Source organism: Canis lupus, chromosome 9, assembly GCF_011100685.1.
Source record: "Canis lupus familiaris isolate Mischka breed German Shepherd chromosome 9, alternate assembly UU_Cfam_GSD_1.0, whole genome shotgun sequence".
NCBI lineage: Eukaryota > Metazoa > Chordata > Mammalia > Carnivora > Canidae > Canis > Canis lupus.
In genome coordinates this window covers 20317146-20334974 of record NC_049230.1, presented here as the reverse complement: position 1 = coordinate 20334974, position 17829 = coordinate 20317146, and the positions used below count along the sequence as shown (strand labels likewise).

General features: G+C 41.5%; 1 protein-coding gene across 9 annotated transcripts in view; it reads left to right on the top strand.

Annotated features, from left to right (window-relative positions):
* The window catches only part of ATP6V0A1 (ATPase H+ transporting V0 subunit a1), a 64526-nt gene that overhangs the window by 25760 nt on the left and 20937 nt on the right, over positions 1 to 17829 (top strand). For 6 of the 9 annotated variants that reach the window (XM_038547279.1, XM_038547278.1, XM_038547276.1 and 3 more), the window contains 10 exons: positions 505 to 608; positions 1140 to 1266; positions 3072 to 3154; positions 4215 to 4308; positions 8978 to 9190; positions 10607 to 10757; positions 11886 to 12025; positions 12354 to 12511; positions 13516 to 13606; positions 17689 to 17807. In XM_038547279.1, the coding sequence (XP_038403207.1) occupies positions 505 to 608; positions 1140 to 1266; positions 3072 to 3154; positions 4215 to 4308; positions 8978 to 9190; positions 10607 to 10757; positions 11886 to 12025; positions 12354 to 12511; positions 13516 to 13606; positions 17689 to 17807 (1280 nt within the window). The remainder of the gene's footprint in view (positions 1 to 504; positions 609 to 1139; positions 1267 to 3071; positions 3155 to 4214; positions 4309 to 8977; positions 9191 to 10606; positions 10758 to 11885; positions 12026 to 12353; positions 12512 to 13515; positions 13607 to 17688; positions 17808 to 17829) is intronic. The other 3 variants (XM_038547281.1, XM_038547280.1, XM_038547277.1) reach the window with 1 other exon arrangement.

Below are 17829 nucleotides of genomic sequence, written 5' to 3'. Positions count from 1 at the left end.
TTGCTTTCTTCTTGGAAAGAAAGTCTCCATCTTTCACATTTTCACCCAGGGGAAGTTCTAGTCTGTAGCTGCCTGGAAATCTGATGTTGAGAGTATCTTCAGAGCTGTTTTGGTTTTGCTGAAAACGGAGAAACATTTCAGTTTTCATCCACATGCAAAGGTATTTCTTGGTACTTTCATGGCTCACTCAGGGAAACACAGAAAAAAATGGTTTCCACCAAGTAACAGATTTATACATTGTCACCATTATTTAGTGTTTTTTTCCTTTATTCTGTATTTCAAAAACCATTTCCCCAGATGCTTTACTGGGGCAGTTAAGCTTTCTTTTCCTCTTGTTTCTTTCCTTTGTTTTCTTCCCCTATTCTTCTTTCTGTGGGTATGTCTTCTCTTTTGGTGGTTTGTGTTTTTTTTCTGTCTTTATTTTTCTGAACTTATCTCCTGGTTCCTCGTTCCCTGCATGCCACTAACTATTTTCATTAGATATTAATTGATTTGTGAATTCAGGCTGAATTGCATCATCAGCAGATGGCGGATCCAGACTTGTTGGAAGAGTCCTCGTCCCTCTTGGAGCCAAGTGAGATGGGAAGAGGCACACCTTTACGACTTGGGTAAGTATTACTTCAACCCTCCATAACTCAGTGGGGTTACCCTCATTTTTGCTGTCAAAAGAGTAGTGAGGCTGGCATTCACTTGTTTCCAGGATGTGTTCTCTTCTGAGCCTCTTGAGAGGTGTTCCTTTTTTTTTTTTTTTTTTTTAAGATTTTTATTTATTTATTCATGAGAGACACAGAGAGAGAGATAGGCAGAGGGAGAAGCAGGCTCCATGCAGGGAGCCTGACGTGGGACTCAATCCTGGGTCTCCAGGATCATGCCCTGGGCCGAAGGTGGCACTAAACCGCTGAGCCACCCAGGCTGCCCTTGAGAGGTGTTCCTAAGTCACTTCAGATTCAATTCCTCAGCTGTTCTGTCAACCCTCTCCTGGTCCTGGGAGTAAGACTTTGGGAGCCTTTTTGATATAACATTGCATAGACTTGTGTTTGTCATTTTTGCCCCTCTCCGCTCACTTGTCTTCTTTGTCTTCAAGCCTTCCATCTCATGGTGTGGAATAGAGTTCCTCATCTGGTTCTTCTCCCCCACAGCTTCGTGGCCGGTGTGATTAACCGGGAGCGCATCCCTACTTTTGAGCGCATGCTTTGGCGGGTGTGCCGGGGAAATGTGTTCCTGCGACAGGCTGAAATCGAGAATCCCCTGGAGGATCCTGTGACTGTAAGACAAGGAAATTGCGTCCCATGGAGGTCTTATAAATGGAGCTCAGAGCAGTAACACTGCATAGTATCACCTAAATCTGACCTCCCACAGAGGAGGAGCCCTGTGCTTACTTCTGCCTTGATCTGAGAATATGAAATACTGCTCTTTTCCTCTTAACTCCCATTATATGTGTATATACACTATAGACTGACATATGCATTGACATTTTCGAGCCTCACCTATGTTGGTATTATTTGGACTATACATATGTTCTTTTCCCGTTATTTTAAACTTCAACTATATATACTTTCTGTTACTTATCAGAGGTCACAATTAACTTTCTATGAAAATTAGAGCAAGACATCTGGTTCCAAGTTTGCTACTCTCAGTGTGTTCAAAGAAGAGAGGGGTCCTCCTCAATTATGAGCTTTATAAGTTTATGAAATTTTTAGTTGGTAAAGTTTTTTGTCTACTTGTTTGTTTAGAGATTTAGAAACTTGGTTTAAAAATAATATATTGTGCAAGGTAGGATGATCTTCTCTACCCAGTGCTTTGCAAAGTAAGAATGCTGAACATCTTGGCATGTGACATAATGGGACATAATTGAACATCAACCTACATTCAGCATGGTGAATCCTAATTTCAAGGATCACAAGCAAGGAAGATGAAATGTTCTGCAAAGAAATGTACTTTACTTTTGTATTGATATTATGTGGAAGCCTGAGCTTGGTTTTTCTATTGAAAATTATCTTTTGGATTTTCTTAAATTAGTATTCTTTGCTCCCCAAGGAAAGATTGAATTGTGCGACTGTCAGAGTGGATGGGTCATGCAACTGAAAATGGTCTGCGTATTTGAGGCTTTTCTCTTTTTATCCTCCTGAACAGGAGAGTGATGACACTTAGGGTTCGGTGAGCCCCAACCGAGGAGCAGTTGTATAGACTCACTGAAAGCTGTGCTTGCCTTGTGGAGACATTGCATTCTGCAGTGACTTCTAATGTGGGGCTGTTCTCAGGAATATTCAGCCAAGTTTCTGAGCAATAGAAACATTATTTTATCAACAAATTAAGGAAAGGGGTCTGGATAGCTACAGCAGAGTGGCTGCACAAAGAATGTGCTCCAGTTTATTCTACATCCTGGGGAATTTAGGGATTTAAGACTCTTTGCCTCATTTTCTTCACTCATCTCTTTTTATCCTTCTATAGTTTATTTTTTATTATAAAAACTCTAGGAATAGAAAATATAGGCAACCAGAGGTAATCCTGGTTAACACCCAATTAAGCTTATTTTTCTGATCTTTCCCTGTGGTCCTTGTGTCAGACTTCACATATGAACTTGGTATTTGGAGTGGATTGTCCTCCTCCCTGTGCCCATTAGATCAAACTTAGCATGAAGCATGAGATTCCGTATCAGTGTTCTTCCCAAACCTTCACTTCCTTATAGTTACTCAGTCTCTTTACCTGGGAACTTCTAAGCATTGAACAAACAGGGATGGCTTCCTTTCTCTCTGTGCTTACTCAGACAATGTAAGTTTGAAATTGAACTGGCAAAAAGGGCTATATGGTGCTACAAGGAGAATCATTGTAGCATCTGTGTTCAGCTCATGATTGAGTTTAAAAACAAATACAGAAAGGTTTTTTTTGTGAATTAGAGACTACAGGGCAAATGTTCTTACAGCAGAGCTTAAATGGATTGAGGATGATGGTTCAAGTGCAGGGTCCTTCAAAGACTCCCATTGTTCCTATATCACCAAAAAAGTAGGATATTTAAGAAATTTTCTTCCAGACCAGAAGTCTGAATTCTCTGTTTTGGGTTTGGGGCCCAGGGTGACTACGTGCACAAGTCTGTATTCATCATTTTCTTCCAAGGTGATCAGCTAAAAAACAGAGTCAAGAAAATCTGCGAAGGGTAAGAGAAATGTGCTTCCCTGAGGATGCAGCCAGGCTGCCTAACTGTTAAGCCTTGAGTATAGAAGAGTGAAACAAGAACTCTTTTAGTCTACTTTGATACAGTGCATGTATCTTTTAATAATATTAAAGCAATTTTAAACAATTAGAAATGACCTAAGTTCATTTTTAAGAGTACTGTCAAAACCACAATTTCCTTGCTTTGGAAAAAGTAATTGAGACTCATGGTTTATAAATGCTACATTGTTCTAAGACAATGAGCTTGTGTACCTAGCAGTGTGCTACAGGCACTGTGCCCATACACTTCTGAAATTCTGCCCATAAGAGCTCTTTTCCATGCCATTTTTCTCTAGTAATTTACAATATGATTTGTGTTACTGAGTTTTAAAAATTTTTTTAATTTTTTTTTAATTTTTATTTATTTATTTATTTATTTATTTATTTATTTTTAAAATTTTTTTTTTAAGGTATTTATTTATTTATTTGTGATAGTCACAGAGAGAGAGAGAGGCAGAGACACAGGCAGAGGGAGAAGCAGGCTCCATGTACCGGGAGCCCGACGTGGGATTCGATCCCGGGTCTCCAGGATCGCGCCCTGGGCCAAAGGCAGGCGCCAAACCGCTGCGCCATCCAGGGATCCCTATTTATTTTTTATTTATTTATGATAGTCACAGAGAGAGAGAGAGAGAGAGAGAGAGAGAGGCAGAGACACAGGCAGAGGGAGAAGCAGGCTCCATGCACCGGGAGCCTGATGTGGGATTCGATCCCGGGTCTCCAGGATCACGCCCTGGGCCAAAGGCAGGCGCCAAACCGCTGCGCCACCCAGGGATCCCTTAAAATTTTTAATGTAAGGAAATTCAGTAGCTGCACGGAATGATCGGGGTAGTTCATCTGTTATAGCTCTATCTATAGGGCACTTTGTATTTATTAATGATCATTGCACCAGTCTGAGCTAATCCTGTTTTGGTCCTGCTAGTACATTAAGATTATTTTCTAGGGTTATTTAAATTGGATAGGTTAAGAAACTTCAGTGTTCATCATGCTGTGTCTGTATGTTCCAGGTTCCGGGCCTCACTTTATCCCTGTCCTGAGACACCACAGGAGAGGAAGGAAATGGCTTCTGGAGTTAATACCAGAATTGACGATCTCCAAATGGTACCAGAGGGCTGGAGGGAATTTTTTTTTGGGGGGGAGGGGTTAAATACTATAATTGAAGACCGTTCTTCTTTGAAACACTAACAGTTTATTAGGTACCTACAGCAGCCAGAATACAAAACAACAACAACAACAACAAAAAAAAACCGGGGGGTGCCCTTGGAGCTGGGAAAAATTTTAGGGAATGACTATTAAAAATAGCATTAATCATCCTCAAACGTGATAAGAATGCTATACACTGAAATTGTTGTTGCTAGGAGTATTCAGTTTCCCTTAAAAAAGTATACTTAACTGAGAAAAAAAAAAATCAAGTAATATAAAAGTACATGTGAAGTCAGTTCCATCACCTCTTTCACATTCTCTTCCTCCAGAGGCAGCCACTCTTAACAGGTTGGTGTATAACCTTCTGGTCACCTCAGATTTTAACCACAAGGTCTAGCCAGAAAGTCCTCTGTAAGTCTTGTACCCAAGAAGAGACCATGTTAGATTTTTACCACATCACCAGTATGGTTTATATGCTCCATGGTTACCATGAGGTCCTAAGGATGGAGTCATGATTGAGACATGGAAGGAAGGGGTGACCAGGTGGAGCTTTGTTCCCTGTTGATAGGATGTAATGATTACCCTCTTTTGAAACATTAAAACATATAGTAGTCCCCACCCCCATTATCTGCACTTTTGCTTTCTGAGGTTTTAGTTACCCACAGTGAATTGAGGGTCTGAAGCATAATCCTCCACCTGACAATGTCAGCAATAGTAGCCTAATACTGTGTCCTATGCCTACATCATTCACTTCACTTCATCTCAGGTAGGCATTGTATCCTCTCATCCTCACGGTGAGAAGGGTAGGGCAGCTAGGTGGCTTAGCATCTGCCTTAGGCTCAGGTCATGATCCCAAGGTCCTGGGATTGAGCCTCACATTGAACTCCCTGCCCAGCTGGGAGTCTGCTTCTTCCTCTCGCTCTGCCCCTCACCCATGCTTGTGTTCTCTCTCTTGCTCTGCTCTCTCAAGTAAATAAAACCTTTTCTGAAAAATTAAAAAAAAAAAAATAGGTATGAGTACAGTACAATAAGATATTTAAGGAGGGAGATCCCATTCACATGATTTTTATTGTAACACATTGTTATGATTGTTCTATTATTGATTATTGTTAATCTCTTACTGTGCCTAATTTTTAAATTAAACTTCATCATAGGTAAGTGTCTATAGAAAAAAAAACATACTATAGGGTACCTGGGTGGCTCAGTGGTTGAGTGTCGTCGGCCTTCGGCTCAGGTCATGGTCCCGAGGTCCAGGTATCGAGTCCCACAGTGGGTTCCCTGCAGGCGGGCTGCTTCTCCCTCTACCTGTGTCTCTGGCTCTCTCTCTATATCTCTTATGAATAAATAAAATATTTTTAAAAACCATACTATATATAGAGTTAGGTACTATTCACGGTTTTAGGTACCCTTTGGGAGACTTAGGAGGAGTCTCCTATAAATAAGGGGGGCTCACTGTACTTAATCTCAAAGACAGTTCTTTCTAGGGGCAAAATCATCAGAGAGATGTTGATGTTGTAACTCCGATTTCAATTCCCTTTGTCCTCTTTCTCTCCAATTTCCATAGTCTATGACCCACCAACTTGACCTATCAGGCTCCTTTGAAATATGCTTACCTATTTAACCAAGAAAGGGAGTTTTTTAGAACTGCTGGTAATCAGTACTGATAGGCCAATCAGTACATTCTGGGTTCTAGGGCCATCTTATCCCCTCCTAGACTTATGAGTAGATTTTAATTAAGTAATTAATTAATTAATTTGAAGATTTATTTATTTATTTTTATTATTATTTTTTAAAGATTTTATTTATTTATTCATGAGAGACACAGAGAGAAAGAGAGGCAGAGACACAGGCAGAGGGAGAAGCAGGCTCCATGCAGGGAGCCCAACGTGGGACTCCATCCTGGGTCTCCAGGATCATGCCCTGGGCTGAAGGCGGCACTAAACCACTGAGTTACCAGGGCTGCCTTAAAGATTTGTTTATTTAAAGATTTATTTATTCGTGAGAGACACAGACTGAGAGAGAGAGAGAGAGATGTGGGCAGAGGGAGAAGCAGGCTCCTCGCAAAGAGCCCGATATGGGACTTGATCCCCGATCCCGGGATCACAAGCCAAGCCGAAGGCAGGTGCCCAACCGCTGAGCCACCCAGGTGTCCCATGGGTAGATTTTTATTTTAAATTTTTTTAAAAATAGATTTTATTTATTTATTCATGAGAAACACAGAGGGAGAGGCAGAGATACAGGCAGAGGGAGAAGCAGGCTCCATGCAGGGAGCCCGACGTAGGACTCAATCCTGGGTCTCCAGGATTAGGCTCTGGGCTGAAGGCGGCACCAAACTGCTGGGCCACCAGGGATGCCCATGGGTAGATTTTTTTTAAAGGCACAGGCAATATGATCAGAATTTGATCCTTGAAATACCTAAGTATATGAACTGAAACTTTAAAAAGGAGTTGAGGGGATTTTAAAAAGGAGTTGAGGGGATCCCTGGGTGTTGCAGCGGTTTAGCGCTGCCTTTGGCCCAGGGCGCGATCCTGGAGACCCGGGATCGAATCCCACGTCGGGCTCCCGGTGCATGGGGCCTGCTTCTCCCTCTGCCTATGTCTCTGCCTCTCTCTCTCTCTCTCTCTCTCTCTCTCTGTGACTATCATAAATAAATAAAAATTTTAAAATAATAAAAAATAAATTAAAAAAAATAAAAAGGAGTTGAGGAGTTCCTAACTGGCAGAGTTGGTAGAGTGTGTGACTCTTGATTTTGGGGCTGTGAATTCGAGCCCCATGTTGGGTGTGGAAATTGCTTAAAAATAAGTAAATAATGGGATCCCTGGGTAGCGCAGCGGTTTAGCGCCAGCCTTTGGCCCAGGGCGCGATCCTGGAGACCCGGGATCAAATCCCACGTCGGGCTCCCAGTGCATGGAGCCTGCTTCTCCCTCTACCTATGTTTCTGCCTCTCTCTCTCTCTCTCTCTGTGACTATCATAAATAAATAAAAATTAAAAAAAATAAGTAAATAAAAATAAAAAGGGATTGAATATCAAGGAATGAGATGTGGGGGTGGGGCAAAAGAAAAGCAGGGCATTGCTTACAAATTTACTTAGCATCCTTCCAGAAGTTTGAATAGTAGTTGTAGAATTGCCAACACCCAGAAGGAGAGAAAATAACTTTGTTCACTTGTTCCTTTCTTCTCAAGTGATACAAGAGTTTCTCGGGTGTGTGTGTGTGTGTGTGTGTGTGTGTGTGTGTGTTTAAAACCTCTATGGAAGTCAACACCTGCTGCCCTTCAGGAAGTAGTTACTACTTTTTTTCTGAATTGATTTGATGAGCCAAATATGATGGAGCCTTGTGCTAAAATGGCTAGTACTGCTTTTTCTCTTTAAAGAAATGTGGAGATTAAAAAAAAAAAAAAGAAATGTGGAGATTAAAGTCAATTTTCATGCAGAAGTGTGAGTGGTAGGTTGCTCACCCCTTGGCTTAGCCCCTCTCCTGCTATTGAAATCATAAATGGTGATAAACAAGTCAGTAGAGGGCAGCCCAGGTGGCTCAGTGGTTTAGCACCACCTTTGGCCCAGGGTGTGATCCTGGAGACCCAGGATCAAATCCCACGTCAGGCTCCCGGTGCATGGAGCCTGCTTCTCCCTCTGCCTATGTCTCTGCCTCTCTCTCTCTGTGTCTCTCTCTCATGCATAAATAATTTTTTTTTTTTTATGATAGTCATACAGAGAGAGAGAGAGAGGCAGAGACACAGGCAGAGGGAGAAGCAGGCTCCATGCACCGGGAGCCTGATGTGGGATTCGATCCCGGGTCTCCAGGATCGCCCCCTGGGCCAAAGGCAGGCGCCAAACTGCTGCGCCACCCAGGGATCCCCTGCATAAATAAATATATATAAAAAAAAAAAAAAAAAGTCAGTAGAATGTAAAGTGTCCCTGCCTCTTCCTCCCACTCTAGTCTTGGCAGTATGATTACTCAGGGAAATGTGTACTGGTTTCCAGAGGATCAGCACTGAAACATTTTTCCCCAAGAAGCCCGACACAAAGATAAAGCCTTATCTGCCCCCTGATAATAGTGGTATGTGGCAGTCTAAATCTCCTCTAAGGGCATATGTCCTTTTGACCCCATAGTGTCTCCTGTCCCTTGTTCCCTGGCATGGAGTCTCTCTTGGCATGGATGGATGATCACGTTCAGCACTACCTGTTTTCCATCATTCTCTGATACTGGTTTATGTTCAGGGCATTCTGCAGCTTACTGTTTTTAAGTATGGATTTTGTCAACTCCCAGGCCTATCATGCTGACTTTCTTGAGTCTGAGTTACAGACTCTACATGGAAAGTCATTGCTCTTTAGTGATCCAGGTAAAAGCCAATGTGGATTTAGTGGGAAGATAAATATAGAGGAACTAAAAACTATTTTCCTCAGGCTTCTCTTCAGCTTTAAGCCAAATGAAAATGAATATTAGTAACTAAAACTCTTAATTTCTTATAATTTGCACTACCCCTCCACCCCCAAAAAGCCATTCTAATCAGAAGAAGAATAGATCCCTAATAACCCTTATCAGAACGCTATGCCTCTTTTCATTCATATCTTGAGATCTAAGACTGGTGTGGAAGGATCTCTCCTTGTTCCTTTCTCTCCCAAAAGGTTCTCAATCAAACAGAAGATCACCGCCAGAGGGTACTGCAGGCAGCTGCTAAGAACATCCGTGTCTGGTTCATCAAGGTGCGGAAGATGAAGGCCATCTACCACACCCTGAACCTATGCAACATAGATGTGACCCAGAAGTGCCTGATTGCAGAGGTCTGGTGCCCTGTCACTGACCTCGACTCCATCCAGTTTGCGCTCAGAAGGGGCACGGTAAGTCCCCCACATCTGGCAGTATAGCCAGGAAGAGAGGTTCCCATCCACAGTAACATTAGTTGACTACATTTTTATGGCATTTTTGCTTTTAGAATTCTTGAATATACTCATCTTGTACTCCTTTCATGTCCTAACAATACATTTTGTATAACCTTGTTTTCCAAATGTGGAAACTACAGTTCAAAAAACTTGAAATAACCGAGTACTTGGCTGGTTCAGTTGGTTGAGTGTCTGACTCTTGATTTTGGCTCAGGTCATGCATGACCTCAGGGTAAGGAGATCAAGTCCCGAATGAGGTTCCCCACTCAGTGAGGAATCTGAGATTCTCTCTGTCCCTCTGCCCCTCCCCCTCATGTGTGCACACACATGAGTTCTCTCTTTCTCTCAAAATAAAGAAATCTTAAAAGATTAAAAAAAAATGGACAAAATGACTTGGTCATATACCCATGATTCTTCAGAATGGCTCCTGACCAGAATATCAGTTTTCTTATCCGTTCTCTATGTCCTTCAGATCGCCTTTTTTTTTTTTTTTTTTTTTTGAAATTTGAGGGTGAGAGGAGGGAGAGCATGAGCTGGGTGAGGGGCAGAGGGAGAACCAGACTCCACACTGAGCAGGGAGCCAGACTTGGGGCTTGATCCCAAGACTCTGGGATCATGACCTGAGCCAAAGGTAGATGCTTAACTGACTGAGATACCCAGTCTCCCCCATCAGACTGCTTCTGAGGGATAACCCTGTCTAGTAATTAAGAGTTCAAAAAGATATGTTGCTTTCTCCATAAAAGGAGGACAAAACAATGATGCTCTTAGAAAGACAGATGAGGATATCTCAGACAAAGAAGTTCCATGTTTCCTTTGGCTGCACATTTTATTATTTATTTATTTCTTTATTTATTTTTAAAGATTTTATTTATTTATTCATGAGAGACAGAGAGAGAGAGAGGCAGAGGCATAGACAGAGGGCCCAATGTGAAACTCAATCCCAGCACCCTGGAATCATGCCCTGAGCCTAAGGCAAACGCTCAACCACTGAGCCACCCAGGTTTCCCAGGTTGCACATTTTAAAATTGAATATTTTGGGCAGTGGTGGAAAAAAAAAAAAAGATAAAATTGAATATTTTCACATAAGGATATTCTTTCCAACATTTAATTTAAATCTTTCATTGTAGATTTTATGCCTAGTTCCAATTTCTCCAAAGACTGGGCAAGAGTGAGATATAATTTACATGAAATAAAATGTGCCTATTTTATATGTATAGTTTGATGAGTTCTTTTTTTTTTTTAACTGGAGTTCAATTTGCCAACATCTAGCATATCACGTGCTATAGTTTGATGAGTTCTGATAAATTTATATACCTGTGTAACCACCACAATTAGGATGATGTAATTTTGATATATGTGTTTAATGTTTTCCAGGAACACAGTGGTTCCACTGTGCCCTCTATTCTGAACAGGATGCAAACAAATCAGACTCCCCCAACCTATAACAAAACAAACAAGTTCACATATGGCTTTCAGAACATAGTAGATGCTTACGGAATTGGAACTTACCGAGAGATAAATCCAGGTAAAAAAGCTCAAATCATCTCCCTCTAGAGGTTTTATTTTGTTGTTTTTGTTTCTTCTAATGCCTCCCTTCAAGTGTTCTTAAATAACTGGCATAAAACTAATGATGTTGTCAAGACCTCAACTCTAGTATAATTCCTGTAAAGATGTGCCCATTTTGATTGCTGCGTGGCATTCCTTTAAGAGGTGGTTTTATAGGAGTGAGCTCAGTGGATTAGGTTTTTTTGTGTGCCCTCACAACTATGAAATACACTCTAGCACACCATTTATTGGAAGTGCTTTTAATTCTTTTTTTTTTTTTTTTTTTATTTATGATAGTCACACAGAGAGAGAGAGAGAGAGAGAGAGAGAGAGGCAGAGACACAGGCAGAGGGAGAAGCAGGCTCCATGCACCGGGAGCCCGATGTGGGATTCGATCCCGGGTCTCCAGGATCGCGCTCTGGGCCAAAGGCAGGCACCAAACCGCTGCGCCACCCAGGGATCCCCTATTGGAAGTGCTTTAAGTAAAAAGTGTTTTCCCAGATTTCTGATATTTTTAAAGGGCTTCCCTATTCCAAGTTAGACAGGGAAAATACACAATTATTGACTATTTTAGACACAAAACAGATTTCTTTTTTTTTTTTTCTTTTTTTACAAAGCAGATTTCATAAAGCAAAACCAGGGGAGTTAATTATTAAATCAGGAGTCTGAGAATTTGTTTTTAGCTGGTCTTCGGCAGGACTGACTTTGCTCTGGGTTCTGGGCTTTCTCCCACCTTCCTGGGAGCTTTATTTAGCTGAGAAATGGTTGCTGCACAAGGGAAGAAAGCTGGCCTGTCAAAGGAGCAGTGTTTGAGGGGTTAGAGAAAAGGAATTAAAGAACGAACCACACTGTTGCCAGGGCTAGGGACAAAACTTTCATTTCCTATGTTCTTTGTTTAAAATGCTAGCAGCCGCCCAGATCCCATCAGAGCTGCTTTGTGAGGATGTACAGATCCTGCCATGGAAGGTTTTCTCTGGCAATTCATCTGACCAACAGCTAGGGAATAAGTCCCCTTATACTGATCTTAGAGTATGTAGGAGAATGTGATCTGCCAGTGGTAGTTGCAGTTTTCTGTATTTGTTTTTTTCCTCCTTTGGTTTCTTTATAGCTCCATATACCATCATCACTTTCCCTTTCTTGTTTGCTGTGATGTTTGGGGACTTTGGCCATGGCATTTTGATGACTCTTTTTGCTGTATGGATGGTATTGAGGGAGAGCCGGATCCTCTCTCAGAAGAATGAGAATGAGGTAATGTCTGCTGTATCTGTGTTAGACTGAAACTTCATAATTTCTTAAGCATTCATTATATAATTATGATCTGAAAGTCTTTTATCCATGAATTTATAGTGAAGTTACAGAGGCTGTTTCTAGAGGAGTTATATTCATTTTAACTCTAAAGCAACCATGTACTGTGAGAACTTCTTGTTACTGTATTTTGGCCTTTACTCTAAGTTCCCTGACCCGGGGTGGGGTAAAGTACTATAAGAAGGGTCTAGAATATTCTCAATAATATTCTGTTGTCACAACATGAGCCACAGGCAATATTTTTCATTGACTTCTTTGTTCTGGTTCCCAGATGTTTAGCACTGTGTTCAGCGGCCGGTACATTATTCTTTTGATGGGTGTGTTTTCCATCTACACTGGCCTCATCTACAATGATTGCTTTTCCAAGTCTCTTAATATCTTCGGGTCATCCTGGAGCGTACGGCCGATGTTCACTATATATAATTGGACGTAAGTTGCAAAGAAATTAAAAGTCAAAGATTATTCCTTTCCTATTCAGCTCTGATTTTCCAGACAAGAAGTAAACTTACACTTATTTAGGAAATAGCTGACAGCATCTCTTGTTTCAGAAGAATGCAGTGTCCCCTTTTATTTATGCCCTGGGCTGGTAAGTTCTTTGTGATTCTTTTAGCACTGTCAAGAAACTGAGTGCTTGGGACACCTGGGTAGCCCAGTCAGTTAAGCATCTGACTCTTGAGCTCAGCTCAGGTCTTGACCTCAGGGCTATGAGTTCAAGCCCCACACCCAGTGTGGAGCCTACTTAAAAAAGAAAAAAGAAAAAAAAAGATGGGGCACCTGGTGTCTCAGCCAGCTGAGTGTCTGCCTTTGGTTTGGGTCATCATCTCAGGGTCCTGGGATCAAGCCCTGCAATGGACTCCCTGATCAGTGGGGAACCTGCTTCTCCCTCTCCCTCTGCCCCTCCCCCTGCTTGTATACTCTCTCTCTCTCTCTGAAATAAATTTCAAAATCTTAAAAAAAAAGAAAGAAAAGCTGAGGCTATAAATTTAGGCACATCGATTCTTTTTGTAAATTAAAAGCAGATTCTGCACATTACCCTACTTAGTTGTATAGGTGTATTTGTTTGTTGTGGTCTTTTTTTTTTTTTTTAAGATTTTATTTATTTGAGAGAGAAGGATTGAGAGCATGAGAAAGAGAGATAGAGAGCATGAGCAGGGAGAGGTGTAATAGGAGAGGGAGAAGCAGGCTCCCCACTGTGCAGGGAGCCCCATGTAGGACTCAATCCCAGGACCCTGGAATCATGACCTTAGCTGAAGACAGAGAGCTACTCAGGTGGCTTATTACGGTCTTCTCTGATCCATTCTCTTACTTAGATGCAAGTACCTCCTCTTTTATTGATAATACAAGACAGCTATAATAATTTCTTTTAGGATCAGTTTTTGGACCCCAGCAGTTTCCCTCTCTTGATAAATGGAACTTTTTTCCTAACATGGTAGGGAGGAGACGCTTCGGGGGAACCCTGTTCTGCAGTTGAACCCATCTGTCCGTGGAGTTTTTGGTGGACCATACCCCTTTGGCATTGATCCAGTAAGAGCACTTCTTTCCTATTATGTCTAACATTAGTTGTGGGGTTTTTTTTGTTTGTTTTTTTAAGATTTTGTTTATTTATTTTGGAGAGAGAGAGAAGAGAGCACGTGTGTTGGGGGAGGGACAAAGGGGCAGGGAGAGGAAGAAGGAAAGAATCCCAAGCAGACTCTGCACTCAGTGCAGAGCCCGTTGCAAGACTTGATCCCATGACCCTGAGATCATGACCCATAGCTGAAACCAAGAGTTGAATGCCCAACCATCTGAGCCACCCAGGTACCCCTAACACCAGATTTTTAAAACTGTAACCCTGAAGTGAGAGAATTAAATTGAAGATAAATAGTTATTTGTTTTTCAATTAAAGTATTTTTGTTTCTTGTTTTTGTTTTTTAAAGATTTTATTTATTTGAGAAAAAGAGAGGAGTGCTTGAGAGGAAGAGAGCAAGAGCAAGAGAGCCAGCATGAGGAGCAGAGGGAGAGGGAGAAGTGACTCACCACTGAGCAGGGAGCCTGATGGGGGACTCGATCCCAGGACCCTGAGATCATGACTTGAGCTGAAGGCAGATGCTCAACCTACTGAGCCACCCAGGGGCCCCCAATTGAAGTATTTTTGGAAAGCCTTTGTTTATCTGTCCATAGTACTTCCAAACCATAAGAGACCCAAGTGCCTAGGGGAACCAAATAATTTTTCCTGCCCTGCTTCTTTCAAAGGTGGCTAATGATTTTAACCATAGGAAGATTGATTTTCAAGAGTCCTTCCCAGTTTCTGTTTAACTTAGTTTGGTTTTATATTTAGCAGATAATTTAACAAAGCAGAAGTAGTTCTTTCTTATGGATTTTTATATTTGTATTATTATCTTTATATACTTATAAAAACTTATCCCAGAATTAAACAAAAACCTTAGGGAAATAAAATGTGATCAGATCTTTTGTATTGTGCGCTTAGGGGAGACAGGGAAAGAAATCTAAGAATGAGCATTTAGAGGGACGTCTGGGTGGCTCAGTGGTTGAACATCTGCTTTTGGCTCAGGTCATGATCCCAGGTTCCTGGAGTCATGTTCTCCCTCTGCCTATATCTCTGCTTCTCTCTATGTCTCTCATGAATAAATAAATAAAATCTTAAAAGAAAAAATGAGCATTGGACAGTAAGCAATATAGCATTCCAGAAGAAAAATATCATTATAGGCCAGAAAGGTCAAAGTTGCTTTTAAAAATGGGCATTAATTTGGACTTCAGCAATATTTCTGGGGATCGCTGGGTGGCTCAGCGGTTTAGCACCTGTCTTTAGCTCAGGGCCTGATCCTGGGGTCCCAGGATTGAGTCCCATATCGGGCTCCCTGAGTGGAGCCTGATTCTCCCTCTGCCTGTGTCTCTGCCTGTCTCTCTCTCTCTGTGTCTCTCATGAATAAATAAATGAAATCTTTAAAAAAAATTTCAGATTGTTACAGATGGGGAGAAGTATGTGCAAAAGAATAGAAGTGGGGAAATCCAAAGTTACTCATTTTGATTATTACAAGAGCAAATATTACTGAAATGGTTATTGGGGGCCAAACACTATACTCTCCCCTCAGCATATCTGATTTCCCCTCAAAGAGTTCTAAGAGGGAAATACTGCTATCCCTATCATACATATAAGGAGACCAAGACCTGAAAAGGTTGAAAAACATTTTATGTACACATTTAACAAATGTTTACTGAATCCCTGTTGTGTGCAGATATGGTGCTTGCTGGAGGAAACACATAATTTAAGCTGTAGCTCCTGCTGTCAAGTAGCTTAGAGTCTAATAATATTAGGAAAAAATAATAATCATAATATTAGGTAACATTATGTAGTGTTCTATAGTTAACAGAATGTTATCTTTTTCTTTTTTTTTCTTAAGGATTTATTTATTAGTTAGTTAGTTAGTTGACAGAGAGAGAGGGAGAGCACAAGTAGGGGGAGGAGGCAGAGGGAGAGGGAGAAGCAGATTTCCCAGCGAGCAAGGGAGCCTGATGCGAGGCTTGATCCCAGAATCCTGGGATCTTGACCTGAGCCAAAGGCGACATTCAACCAACTGAACCACCCAGGCACCCCAGCAGAATGTTTTCTGTTGTTGTCTTGCATGCATCTCATTTGATGCTTAAGGGTAGGTTTTATGTTTGAAGTGCCTGTTGGATGCACCAGTATAAATGTCCACCAGGCAGTTGGACCTATAGAATTGAATTTCAGGGAAGACTGGGACTGAGAAAGTACTAGCCACAAATTTTCAGGTTAGAAGTCACCAAGGATGAGCTCCTCACAAGGATGCTGGTTCTGAAAAAATGATGCCAGGCTAGTTGGTGGAAGATCTGGCTTATTATGTTACTGAGTTTGTCCTTTATCCTAGAGAAGACAGTGCAGGTGCAGGGTACGTTTGGGCACAGGGAAGTGACTGCATCAGAGTCATTGATTTAGGAAATGTAATCTGATGGTTAAGTAGAGGCAGAAGAAATGTGGAAAATATTATAGCTGTCCAGGCCCTAAGTGACAAAGCTTATGGCAATTAATATTTAAAAATAGATGGAATGGCAGCACTACTGGAATATGATCAGCAAAACACAGACTATGAAACATCTACAAGATAAATGCCCCAGCTTCAAATATTTTATAATTAAAAAATTTGAGGGATAATTTATAGATTAGATGTTTAAGAGCTGTGTCAATGTAGAGACCTGATCTGGACTCTACTTTGAATAAATTAATTCTTTTTTAAAAATTGAGGCAAAATCAGGGAAATTTGAATACTGACTATATGTTTCATTATATTAAAGATTTGTTGTTGGGACATCTGGGTGGCTTAGTTGGTTAAGTGTCTACCTTTCACTTGGGTTGTGATCCCAGGGTTCTGGGATCAAGACTCCTGTCGTTGGGCTCCCTGCTCAGCAGGGAGCCTGCTTCTCCCTCTCCCTCTGCCTGCCACTCTGCCTACTTGTGCTCTCTATCAAATAAATAAGATCTTTAAAAAAAAAAAATTGTTAATGCTTTTGAGGGTAATAATAGTATTATGGTCACGTTTTAAAAATGAGTCCTTACCTAAAAAGAATGTGTGTAGCGGGGGAGGTGCCTGGGTGGCTCAGGCAGTTAAGCGTCCTGCTCGTGGTGTCAGCTCAGTTCATGACGTCAGGGTTATGAGATGGAGCCACCTGTCCATGCTGGGTGTGGAGCATGCTTAAGATTCTCTCTCTCTGGGATGCCTGAGTGGCTCAGCAGTTGAATGCCTCCCTTTGGCCCAGGGCATGATCCTGGAGTCCCGGGATCGAGGCCCACATTGGGCTTCCTGCATGGAGTCTCCTTCTCTCTTTGCCTGTATCTCTGCCTCTCTCTGTGTCTCTCATGAATGAATAAATAAAATCTTAAAAAAAAAAAAGGTTCTCTCTCCCTCTTCTTCTGCCCTCATCCCTTCTTCCACATGCAGGCACACTACACACGCTCTCTCTTTAAAAAAAAAAAAAAGAGTCTGAAATATTTACAGGTAAAATGATGTGATAAGTGGGCTTTACATCCAAATAATACAGAGATGTGGAGTAGGTTGCCTTATGATAAAATAATATTGACTTTGAGTATTGTTCACCTGCGTCATAAGTAAATTCAAGGTTGTTATACTGTCCTCTCTACTTAAGTCTATGTTTAGAATTTTCCATAATTAAAAAAAAGGCTTAGAAAATAGGTGAATAGGAACAGCCTGCTGGCTCAGCTGATAGAGCATGCAACTCTTGATCATAGGGTCATGAGTTCAAGCACCACATTGCGCATAGAGCTTACTTTAAAAAAGATAGCAGATTAGGGGATCCCTGGGTGGCTCAGCGATTTGGAGCCTGGCTTCGGCCCAGGGCGTGGTCCTGGAGTCCCGGGATCGAGTCCCACATCAGGCTCCCTGAGTGGAGCCTGCTACTCTGCCCCCCCCCCCCCGCCCCTCTCTGTGTGTGTGTGTGTGTGTGTGTGTGTGTGTGTGTGTCTCATGAATAAATAAAGAAAATTTTATTTTAAAAAAAAGATAGCAGATGAATAATAATATCCCATTCATGAACTTTTTGTAATACCTTTTTGTTTCCTTGGGCTGTGACAGATCTGGAACATTGCTACCAATAAACTGACCTTTCTCAACTCCTTTAAAATGAAGACATCTGTTATCCTTGGCATCATCCACATGATGTTCGGAGTCACTTTGAGCCTCTTCAACCATATGTAAGTTGCTCTGTGTATGTCA